The 12,713-nt window shown below is 46.3% G+C and overlaps 2 protein-coding genes across 2 annotated transcripts in view; one reads left to right on the top strand and one right to left on the bottom strand.

Moving 5' to 3' along the window:
• Positions 1 to 12,713, top strand: part of LOC149353982 (uncharacterized) — a 34,645-nt gene that overhangs the window by 2,144 nt on the left and 19,788 nt on the right. The window contains exon 2 of the mRNA XM_089582982.1: positions 4,584 to 4,790. The gene's annotated coding sequence lies outside the window, so the exon portion shown is untranslated. The remainder of the gene's footprint in view (positions 1 to 4,583; positions 4,791 to 12,713) is intronic.
• On the bottom strand, positions 130 to 4,127 carry LOC149353983 (uncharacterized). Its single transcript, XM_089575899.1, has 4 exons — positions 2,494 to 4,127; positions 2,085 to 2,373; positions 638 to 1,004; positions 130 to 221 (listed from the first exon to the last, which is right to left on the bottom strand). Exons 1-4 carry the CDS (start codon positions 4,125 to 4,127, stop codon positions 130 to 132), a joined length of 2,382 nt encoding a protein of 793 aa, XP_089432025.1.

Raw genomic sequence — 12,713 nt, 5'->3', positions numbered from 1 at the left:
ACATAACACGCCCCTTTTTAAAAAACAAAAAGTTCACAACACAAGGCGGTGTTCAGGCTTTCTGGGTTTTGTCATTCACGAAATCTTGCTGGCTTAACTACCCGCCGACCTGTGCGAGTATGGTACACGCTAGAAGAAACTGCTCGTGGAGGTGATGATGCTGCTGGTGTGGGGGATGTTGGTGAAGCCAGCTGAGCAGGTGGAGGCTGAGGTGATGCAGGCTGAGGCCATGGATGTTCAGAGGATGGAGTTATGTCATAGTTCTCTGGAGAAGCCAGTGGCACTGGAGCAATGCCAAATAAAGGTCTAATGTGGTAACGGTTCCGACGATATATGGCACCTTCTGGTGTGACGATCAGATATGATCGGTGCTGTGGGCCAACTCTTTGTATACTTCCACGCATCCACTGACCTTGGCATCTGAACCACACCTTCTGTTTTTCCTTCAACACAGACAACGGCTTTGTTCTTCTGTCACCGTGGCGATGCTGTCGTTTTTGGTGAACACGAAGGCGGCTCCTTGCGTCGGCACAGTTGTACTGCGGTTGGAGCTGGACAGGATGTATAGGTACTCTTGTACGCATTTTCCTGCCCATTAGGAGTTCGGCTGGTGACTTAAGCCCATCCATTGGTGTACTTCGAGCATCCATCAGGACCACAAAAAGATCCTTTCCATCTTGCAATGCCTTTAGAAGAGAGTGCTTTTTTGTTTGTATGGACCTTTCTGCCAGTCCATTAGACCTTGGGTAATAGGGAGAACTAGGGTTGTATGTGATATCCCAAGTAGCGAGGAACTCCTGGAACTGGGTCGCATTGAATGGAGGTCCATTGTCACATACGAGTTTTTCCGGGATGCCGAAACGGGCAAATACTGCTTTGAGAGCAGTGATAATGGCTTCAGTGCTTGTTGATGCCATTTGTTGCACCTCCACATACTTGCTGAAGTAGTCGACAATTAGCAGGTAGGTAGATCTGTTGAAATGAAAGAGGTCCATTGCAACCTTCTGCCACGGACGGTCAGGCAAAACACGCTCAGCCAGGGGTTCATACTGGTTTTGTCGCTGGTGTCACTGGCAGTGATGACAACGTTTGATCATCTCCTCAATGTCTGCGTTCATGGACGGCCAATATAGGCTTTCTCGAGCCTTATTCTTGCATGAAACTATGCCACGGTGTGCTTCGTGAAGTCTCAGTAAGGCATCTTGCTGACACGAGGTAGGCAAGACAAGTCGCTGCCCTCTCAATATAAGGCCATCACATACGTGTAGTTCATCTTTGCAATGGGCAAAAGGTTTCACTGCTGTTGGGAGCAATGTGTCACGTGTAGGCCAACCTTCTTTGATGTGTTTTAACACCTGTTGCAAAGTGCTGTCCTCAACAGTTGCTTTTCGGATATGTTCCAGCTTTGACGTTGAAGCGTTGACTACCGCACAACTAGCCAGGCACTCAGCAGGTTCATACTCCTGCAAAGAACTTGCACTGTCAGGCGCTCGTGAGAGTGCATCAGCTACTATGAGTTCTTTCCCTGGAACATATGTTAGCTGAACATCATACCGCTGGAGTCTGAGTAGAAGACGCTGAAGCCTTGGGGCTATCTTGTCAAAGTCCTTTTGTTGCAGACCAATCAGAGGCTTGTGGTCAGTTTGTACCACAACACTCCGTCCATATGTGTAAAAATGGAAACGTTCACAGGCGAAGACTATAGCGAGCAGCTCTTTTTCGATCTGGGCATATTTTTGCTCTGCCAACGTGAGTGCAGCTGAGGCATAGGCTACTGGATGATTTTCCTGTAGGAGTACCGCACCAACTCCGTATGAGCTTGCATCCGCTGAGACCACAACCTCCTTTGATTTGTAAAAGAAGTGAAGAACAGGGGTCTTAGAGATGAGGTGCTTGATTCTGCTGAACTCTCGAGTCAGGTTGTCATCCCAGTGCCAAGGAACGTCATTCTTTAACAGCTGCCTGAGACATGTAGTTTCCTTTGATGCATTTGGCACAAACTTGGTAAGGTAAGTCACCATACCCAAAAATCGGAGGAGTTTGGTCTTGTTTGTTGGCACTGGCATTGCTAAGATAGCACTCACTTTTGCAGCATCTGCTTGCAGACCCTCTGAAGTGATCTGATGTCCCAGGAACTGCAGACTAGGCTGTGCTAGCTGACCCTTCTTCTCATTAAGCTTGAGATTGTGTTTGCGAGCTGTTAACATGACGAGCTGCAGCTGCTCCATGTGTTGCTTCATAGTCTTGGACGCTATCAGAATGTCATCAAAGTATGGGTAAACACCCTCAATGTTTGCAAACATTTCATCCATGCAACGCTGCAAAAGTTCTGGAGCATTTTTCAGCCCAAATGGTAACCGCAGGAAACGGTACCTGCTCCAAGGGGTTGCGAACGTACACAAGTAAGAGCTTTCTTCAGAGAGAGTAAGCTGCCAGAATGCAGATTTGGCATCAAGCAGGCTGAATACAGTGTACCCACATAAATGAGCAAACAGTTCCTCTTGCGTTGGTATACGGTAGTGCTGGTGCTTGATAGCACTGTTTAGATGCCTGGGATCGAGGCAGATTCGTAAGCTGCCGTCTTTCTTGGGTACAATTACCAATGGGTTCACCCAGTCAGTTGGCTTCGTGACTTTTGTGATGATAGCATCCTGCTCCATCTTCTCGAGCTCTGCTTTAACTTTGTCTTGAATGGCCAAAGGGATCTTGCGTGGTGCTGCAATAGTAGGAGTTGCACTATCTTGCAGCACAATGCTGACAGTTCCTGGAAGCTGGCCAATCCCAGTGAACACATCTTTGAAGTCCTTAATGATGTCTTGAGCTGTGACATCGTCAGAACCACGCTGAGGAGTACCGGCTGCATTTCCTGAAGAGGCGAGATGATGAAGTCGATGAATCAACTGTAGCTGCTGGCATGCCTCAGCACCAAGCACAGGGGTCACATCAAGGTCTACGACAAGGTACTGCAAGTTACAGCTGAGGTTTTGTGTTTTTGTCTGCAGAGTGCACTCACCGCTGACCAGCAGTCGATCACCTGTATACGTAGACACCCTGATGCAAGTCAGATGCAGCATTGGTTGATCCCTCCACTGTTGAAGCACATGCTTTGGAAGAATGTTCACGTCAGCCCCGGTATCAAGCTTAAACGTCACCTTGTGGTTGTGGACGACAAGTGTAGCTGCCCAGTCTAATGTTTTGAGAGTACTGCCCGCTGTCAGCTCCCCAAGAAAGAAGTCATCCCGGTCAAGCGTCGACACGTTGTGGGGTGGTCTAGTCTGCATCTGTTGATCATCACAGTCAGCTGGTCTAGCTGGTCTTGCTCTCCTCTGACGGCACATTACTGCAAAATGTCCAAACTTGCCACAGCGAAAACAGTGCGTTCCATATGCCAGACAGTTGCGCGGCGGATGATTGCTCCCACATCTCGAGCATGAGAGTGTAGTCGGGGTCGGCGTGCGGCCTTGTTGCGGCGGTGGCGGACGTCGGTCATTCACGGGCTGGTGGCGTTGAAAATTACCGGCCCGCCGACTGTTACAGCAAAGTGCGTCGACCTCTATCTTTGGTTCAGTCGCCTGAAGATCTTGCAAGTGCTTTTTTGAAATCTCGGCAGCTTTGCAGATTGTGATGATGCGTTCCAACGTTAAGTCGTTTTCGCGGAACAGACGCTCCCGAAGCGCAGAGTCCCAAATGCCCACGATGATTCGATCACCAATCAGTCGATCCGCTACGCTGCCGAAATTGCAGCGCTTGGCTTGAATTCGCAGTTCAACTACGAAGTCGTCAATTGACTGTCCCACCTGCTGGGTCATGGAGTTGAAAATGGCGGTGGCTTGAGTAGTGCTCCTGTAAGGCTTATAAAGGGCGTCGAACTTGTCAAGAATGTACTCGACTTCATCCACTGGTTGTCCGTCTGGTTGCGTTGGAGGCGGCGGGAACGTTTGATATATTCGTCGTGCTTGTGGACCAAGAACGTGCAGAAGTAAGGCTTTCCTAGCTGCGTTTGGCTTAGCTGCGTACTCACAAGCTTGCTCATATATGCTGTACGACGAACGCCATTCTTCCCAGGTCGTCGCTGGGTCGTCTGTCGGCTCAAACGGTGGCGGTTGCTGCAGAAATACGCCTGCCATGTTGCGCTGCTTGTTGCGGAGTCGTTGCTGAGACTAGGCGTTCACTTTCACTTCTGACACCATGTTATGTTTTAGTAAAAGTTTATTGACGTTACATACTACAAGCCAGAGCGGCCATGGCGAGTTCCCGCGCTTTTTGTCACTGCCCGGTTCCCCCAGTGTCCAAGCCCTGGACTGGACACCCACACAGATACTGCACAGCACACGTAGGGGGCGCTAGCTACTGGTTTGAAAATGTCATACATAACACCACATACATTGTGAGAATTACTAACACCTCCTGCTATAACTGTGTGACGAAATTGACTTCACATCCAGTAAATTAATAAACGGATGTTATGGAAACAGAGGTAGTCAGTGGAATGCACGTAATTATGACGACTGCAGATTTAAAAAGTGTTCCCTTCACTGAACAGTGCTGTTGCACTGCTTCCTTACACTGTCTTCCTCTTCCAGGCCGTGAAAAGCAGAGGTGCTCCCTTGCCGAATTGCTGGGACTTCATTGACGGAGCAGCTCGGCCTATATACTGACCAAAGAGGAACCAGCGAGCATATTTTCTGGCCATAAGAGGGTACATTGCATGAAATGTCAACCACTCATGTGCCCCAATGGCATTGTGTGCCAGTTGGACGGAGCATACCCTGGAAGATGACATGATGCAGGTTGGTTCTTTTGTCAACAACACAAAAGGAGCAGGTTACATTGGTCAGTTTTAGGATCAACGTTAGTAGTTAATGTGGGGGCTTTTGTGCTGGATGACATGCATCACAGCTGTATATTTGTAGTATCTTCAAATGTGTAGCTGCATGCATAACTTATGAAAGAAAGGCGCCAGTGTACATCTTAATTTGCCGTAAATGTAGCTTTCCATATGTGCTGACAGTGACATGACATTTTATTCGTTAACGTTTTAGCCCCCAGAGTTCATGAGAAGGTAAAGTAATATTACATTTGAGGTAACCTAAAAAACCTGTTATGTAACCAGTAATTTGACACTTTCTTTTTGCTCTAAACAAATGATACATAAACATCGCACCTGCTGTTTCTGTTTTTTTTTTTACAAATTAGAAATGCCAAATTTGCACTTTCTTCATTGTTATCTCTGACACACCCGTGCATGCTACTCTTAGGTATTGGCTCTTTATAGCCTATTTTGTCCTTAAATCTGTCACTGCTGAAAATGAAGTCTCTTTCCTTACATTTGTGGACCAATCTTCCAGTTGCACAGTACTTATTCCTGCATCAGATACATTCTTAGCCACAATATTACATCAAGCTAGTGAAATGCAGTGATAGCGCATGTATGAAAGGCCTCCTGTCTGACATCATATTGAGGAACAGTGTCTAATGGCGCCACAGAGATTAATGAGTAGGTGCAGAGTGTATCATGATGTTTCAGAGATGTAAGCTGTTAGAGAGCGAAAAAGGCCTATTGAAGTGAGGAAATTAGGTATTGGTCATTTGCCTTAGTTCGGACTTTTGTCCTGGATGACTAGAGTTGGGGTAACGATGCACTCATCTAATGTGGGAAATATGGTCAGCAAAGAGAGCTCGCATACTCAGTTCACTGTCCACCAGCCACGAACACCGCTGTCCTTCCATGGAGAGCTGTTCCAAGGATCTGTGCTCCGTCAAGATGGCTGCCTATGCACACTTCATCCTCGTCTTCTCATTTGCCGAGTAGCAATGCACATTTTGTTGTGTTTTCTTAGATGATGTGTGCATGCACTTGGGATTCACTTTGAAAGATACAAGGTACTGAGACGCTGATAGCTGTTCTGTTTCATCACAGATTTCCACTCCAGTAGTTACACTCTCCTAGTGACACACTCCAGTGTGTCACTTGGACACATTTAAATTGTTGTTCAGTTGAGGACCTTATGTTCTTAATTATAATTGAACTCAGAAGCTGCAGTACAAGTACATGGCAAACTCTATGGCCATCAGAGGTTCCATTATCTCACATCAAGCTACTGCAACACCACTGTTGCCGTGAACAATTTTGCAGGCATGTAAACAAGTTACAAGTTTACAACAACGGGCTTCAAGTTTAGCCTGAATAGGTTAAAATGAAATGCTTGTTTACTGCAGTACTATGAATTGTTGCTAAACTAAATTTTGTGTTTTTGGACTAACTGTAATAGTCGTGTGGCCATTTTGACCATGTACATGCATGGTATATTTGACTGGCAACATTATACTTGCTGCACCATTTTGTGGCTGGTGTACCTTCTTTCTGCAAAATAAATTTTGTATCTTAGAGGTGCGCTGAAGAGGAACCTGAACTCGTATTGTGACTGCTGGAACTCGATCTACACATTCTGAGCGCTCTTAGAAACTGAATTATTGCCCTGTGCGGCTGATTTCCGTAATTTAAATCTGATTGAACATCCCGGCTCCGGCCTTTATTTTTTTAATTCCCCGCAGATGGTGGGAGGAGTAACCAACCTTTCAGCCAGTCCCGTGGCAGCTTGCCGCTCTGCCATCGGTGGAGTGATGCGTAGTCCAAAGGCAAAGAGTCCAGTGTGTATTTTTATTTCTGTGGGCCTAATTTGCAGCTATGTAGTCTCTGACTAGGTCTATTTATTCATGGAAACCTAAAATCAAAATAAAAGCGAAAGCAAGGCCGTCACACGACTGCCTGAAAGGCACTCCATGCGTTGGTCGACTCCTTCTACCGTCTGCGGGGAATTAAAAAAAAAAGGTGGCAGCTGGACGATAATCCGGTTTAAATTAGGGAAATCTGCCACACAGGGCAATAATTTGCAGTTTCTAAGAATTCTCGGAGTGTTTAGTTCGAGTTCCCACAGCAAAAAGACGAGTTCAGATTCCTCTTCAGTGCACCTTTAAAGCCAAGTAGTTTTTCAGGAATTATATTGTTCTGATTTTATTCCACCATATGTGGCTTCCCACATCTCAGAGTGTGCACTGCTGCTGCTCAGTTTGAAGCCTTGATAGAATTCTGCACTTGTTTCAAAGACCAGTTGAAGCCTCTATGATAGACTTCAGCACTTTTTGTTGACGTGGCATATTACTGACTCGATGGCCGTTGGGGCTGCCCATCTAGCAGCACTCCTTTCGTTGTCAAGTCATTATTGTGTTGGTTCGATGGCTGTCGAAGTGCCCATGTGACGGACATAAGTTTATCAAATCTTCATAGGATCCTCAAAACAGCCAAGTATCGAGCACATGTTATATCATCACTAGTTGCATGAATGCACATGAATTTGTATGAGCGAGGCACCACTCAACTAAATACAAAGCAGCATTGTTCTATGAAATACATATGCATCTTTATGGTTGTCATGCACTAACTTGTTTAGCATAGCAGTTGTCATTAGCACACATTCCTTTTTACCTTTGCTCGCTTTTATGACAATATGCAATTAGATGTTCCTCATGCGTCCTTAGGTTGCTTAAAGGACACATTATAAATTCGAAAACATTTAGCGCTTTGCTACCTCGAGCAGGCAATTACCGTATAAATGCGTGTAAGGGCCGCACCCCGTTTTCCCGAAGGAAATGTTAAAAAAAAGAAATCCGAGTAAGGGCCGCACCCGAACTTTCCATGACCCAGGCGGGAATAGCCTTCTAAATGCACGCGCCGTGGCCTGCCACGATCGGCTCCGGCTGCGAACAACAGTGAGCTTGACCGAGGAGACCAAGCATGAGCACAAGAGCTTCCAAAAACAGTCCATGGATGGCGCCCGAGGCCGCAGTCATCATCATCATCATTGTCAGTTTTTTTTTCTCCGCCGCGACTTCCCGCCATCCAGATCGGCATCACCCTTTTGTGGCGTGTAAGCGCACTCGTGTAGTTGTGGTGGTTGTGGCTTTCACGTGCTGCCACCGAGTAATGCAGTTTTAGCACAGTGGGCAAGCACCTTAACAGCTACATGGCTGGGAGTTAGCTCTCGGACGCGGCAAGCGTGCGGCGGACAGTGAATTCGACGTGGCCGAGAAGTGCGTCCGATGATCGTGCAACCAAAAGGGTGCACTGAGGAACACAAGCTGCAAAAAGCGCGCTTTCCGAGGCAAGCCGTGCGAGTTTCCTGAACTGGAAGAAGAGCTGCTCTGCTATGTGATGGAAGTGCGGACATGCGGCGCGGCTTCTTTTGGTGTGAGCGTGCACCAGAGCACAGCACCAGCTCCGGGTCGAAATACTCCGCGAGTGACGATTAAACGTAAAATAAATGCCGCCCATTCCCTGATTGGTGTGTTCTTACTTAATTTTTTTTTTTTTTCATACATCGCGTGTATGGGCCGCACCCCGAAAATTGGCCCTCGAATTCAGAAAAAAAAGTGCGGCTCTTACACGCGTTTATATGGTGTAACCCTGTGTATTGTTCATGAGAGCCTTAGCTAATCGTGTGCCATTAAACCCAGCGCAATTTTCCTGACGTGATGAAATACACATAGTCAGGAAATTAACATGGTGACATGCAACACCTCTAATGAAGTGTAGTTTATGGAATATAGAAAATATATTGAATGGATTTAGCCCTTCCTCTGGTTCAGTGCATTTACTTTATGTGCTCCTGTGATTCATCATATTTTACTGGTGCAATGGTTTTTGCAGGAATCCTTTGGGACAGCAAAATGTAGAGTAAATTGGAGAGCCTGGTAGGGGGCCAAAACTATTTTATCTACATACCTCGGCACCATGAGAGAGGGCTCATTCACACTCACACTCGCGGCCACTTGCACTCACATCTACTTACACTCACAGCCACTCGCACTCGCATCTACTTACACTCACCCTCATGACCACTCTCACTCACAACCACTCACTTGCACTCGTGTCCACCCGCACTCACAACCACTCACTGTCACCCGCACTCACAATCACTCACTCATGCTCACACTTACGGCCACTCGCACTCACAACCACTCACTCACACTCATGACCACTCACTCAGTCTCATGTCCACTCACACTCATGTCCGCTCACAACAGCTCACTCAAACTTATGACCACTTCTACTCACAACCACTCACTCACTCTCATGTCCACTCGCACTCACAACCACTCACTCGCACTTATGTCCACTCACACTCATGACAACTCGCTCTCACAATGATTCACTGGTGCTCACAACCATTCACTCACCCTCATGTCCACTCTCTCATTCACGTTCACTCACTCTTTCCTTGTTTGCTGACAACAGAGGGGATGGGAGATTTACTGCCGTAGCCGACTGCCCTCGTGGGTCCCCTAGCATAACTTGAGTCGCAAAGACGTGGTGGTGAGCTGCCCATGCTTTGTCAGGCTATTTGGCCAATTTTCACAATTCCGATGCTTGGAGAAAGTGGTCACTCATCACGCATGTTCTATGTCCCGAACCAATGTTATGCACATGTGTTCCCGCACTTGCTGCAGAGACTATGAGTGCCTGTATAGTGTCAGCATCTAAGATGCCTAGACACGTTTTTGAACGGTGTCCATGGGCGTGTGCATTGTTCTCCATGAGAATGAGCCAAGTTTAAGTGCAGGGCTCCCCACCCCCAACCTCCTCTCACCTAGGTCCCTATGGCCAAAACAGAGTGCAAAGGTGATGAATGATTATAAAACATTTATTTCCATGTGATGGAATTGCTAAATATACAGGATATTATACAGCAGTTTTTTTTATTTTAATCTGTAACATCGGCAGAGGAATACATGGTATAAAGAGAATAAGTGGCTGGTCTTTTGACAATAAAAATGTGAACAATGGAGGGGGCAACCTCAGGGTGCTTGCCAGCATTTATTTCCACAAGAGGTCTTGTCCTCACCCAGACGAAGACAGTCCTCTTGTTGAAATGTTCGCAAGCATCCTAGGCTTTCTCCTTCCTTATTCACCACGTGAGTGCTGGCAGAGAAAGGCAGTCACTGCTTTGCTGAAGCATCACTGTATCATCACGCTTCTGTAATAATTTCCATTCTCTCTAGACCCCAGAAAGTGTGAGATTTGTTTTTTTGGTTACTGTCACTGCAAAAAAGAACCTGGAAAGATTGCCTCAAAATGACTCAGCAAGTAAAAAGTTCTTGGAACACAATGTCATGGGTCTTCGGCTGTTAAAAAACCTGCTTGGCCATAGCACTGCACTGTAAACAATGATGAAACAGGCCCAGAGTAAATGTATGGGGCATACTTGGTGATTAGGGGGCTTAGACTATTGAGGGTGGGGGGCGCACCCCCTTCCTTGTGCATGCACCTGTGAAGGTAGTAGCAATAATGAGTTAGCCTTGACAATAGTCCTGGATGGTGTCTAATTACCAATATTTGGTCTTCCTTAACAATGACATCTCTGTGACTGAATGAACATGTGGTAGTCAAGTGGCGACTGTGAATACTTTTCTCAGCATGGGAAATAGAGCGTGTTTTTCAAACAATCAAGTGCTTTCCCCACATAAAGGGAAATGCCGGGAATGGGCCTCAAGTAGAGGATTTCCCCGCGTAATGACGATACTAGAGGGAGTTGCCATTATCAATCGATTTGCAAAACCTCCTAAGCTGTGGACATCTCTGCACTGCAGTACGTTTTCTGCATCGCACATAATCCCTGTGTGAAGGAGGTTTTACAAACCATCGCATTGTTTTCGAGGCCACTGTGTGCGGAGACCACGTGCGCATCTGCGTGGTAATTGAGTGTGCTTACATTGCACCAGATTATTCTCCAGCGTTGTTCACAGAAGAATGCGTACACCAAACTTGTGAGCCATTTTGTAGCGCACGCCCTTCTGAAACGATAGGACTTTATTGGGAAAAGCGCTATCCAGAATTTCTTAGTGGAAATCGTAGTATCCGGTTCAAAGGATATTGTCCAGATATCAGTGCGGTTAGGATTACTGAAATCAGTGTGTGCAAACTGAAGTTAATCCACTTACTGTACTGAAAACACGAAAAATAAACAAAATCGCATTTCACAAGCTCATTTCAATTTCACTCTCCCAGTGCCAAAGATTAGGTGCCACAAATCGGAACCACCCCTTGCATACATTCAGCGTAAGCTTGTATGCAGTTGTTGACTTGCCAGGGCAGCCCCCAGCCGCTCAAAGTGCCAGCGGCATAGTTCCACTTACATGATGCTTACGGCAGCCTTTTCATCACCGCAGAAAAAAAAAGTTTTTTGGGGACTCCGGGGACAACGTGGGGGAGCTTAATTTTGAACTCTTTCTTGTTCTGCAAGCAAGTCTAGTGTCGAACATGCCGGCACCCTTTGACCTCTTTATGAAAAGCTCCTGGCCCCCCTTCTGCCCGCCGCCCTCAGTTTTCTGTTTTCTTCTGGTCACATTTTAAGCCGAAAGCCTTTAATGGCTCATTCTCGGCCGTGACTCTGCCCGTCCATCTGTCTGTTACATCTGAAGTGAGAGCCCAGAAAAAAAAACTGAAACCTTGTGCACGCTGAGAGTCGAGCCACCATCCTTCTGTTCCATAGTCGTGCATGCTAACCACTATGCTACGCCGACTTCCTGCCAACGCATATGCACTTCTCCTTGTCTAGTGTAAGGATGCTGGACAGCGTTGCGGGAAAGGCTTTCGCCTCATCGCACTTCAGGTCACCAAAGTGCCCCTTCAAAATTTTTTGGCTGTGGCATCCGTCGGACGTTTTTTTCTTTGCTGCCTTCTAGGTATTTTCAGTTTGAACAGCAGCATTCACTTGCACTATAATTTTAGGCAGAATGAAAACTGTCACCTTAGCTTGATTCTTATTGGCTTTCATTTGTTTGTACTGCTTTTCTTTTGTAGTTTCTTGTCTAGCGAAACAGTGACAATACTCAGAGACATTCTATTTTACATCCCTTTCTCAAGTACATAAAAACTAAGTTGGAACTGTACGTCAAGCAATCAAAAATTGGTGTGGCCAATTTGGTTGCCACCTCGTATCCACTGCAAAAAATCACTGCAACTTTTCATCACAGTTGAGTTTCCCTCTCAATCTTGTAGAGGGAAATTGCATTGATAATTATTCAAGGATGCTTGACGTCTTGCAGATTCGATATTGTTCAGTCTCGTCGCTTGAAGGCACTTCTGGAGAGGTTAGCTTTTTATTAACAATTAATAAAACAAAAAAGACACAAGCAAGGAGAAAACTTATCTACATTTGACTGACTCGTCGTTAACATGACAAAACCAGCCCTCTGTCCTGCCAAAGCAGCTGGTTTTAAACCCTATGTCCCTGCCCTCGGTGGGGACAGTAACCACTCAGGTAACTCCACGAACATCCACCCAATAAATCAGTGGGGAAACGAAAACATCACCAATCAACAGTCGGCAAAGGACAACGCAGCCAATCAACAATTTTGGAAAGAAGATAATTCATCTCGACAAACACTGTACAATTGTGTACACTTTCCATCATAAAAATTTCAGAGGATACTCCTTTTCTCCTGCGAGCTTTGCGAACATTTTCGCTTTCCTACGGTGCAGGTTATTTCAACCTCTGATAAACCCAGGTTCAAGGAAAGTGACCTCAAGGCCCATCTCTTTAGTACCGTCACTTACAAACCGTCTTCATGCCTGCAGCTAGCGTGGCAATGTCCTGTTGACCGCGCCTCAAGCTGTCAACGCATGCCGCCATAGACATGGGACAAAAGCCACA

The sequence above is a fragment of the Amblyomma mixtum genome, chromosome 3 (genome assembly GCF_055824585.1).
Source record: "Amblyomma mixtum isolate Tamu chromosome 3, ASM5582458v1, whole genome shotgun sequence".
In the NCBI taxonomy this organism is placed as follows: domain Eukaryota; kingdom Metazoa; phylum Arthropoda; class Arachnida; order Ixodida; family Ixodidae; genus Amblyomma; species Amblyomma mixtum.
The sequence above is the reverse complement of the archived record's forward strand: the minus strand, read 5'-3'. Positions and strand labels throughout refer to the sequence as shown.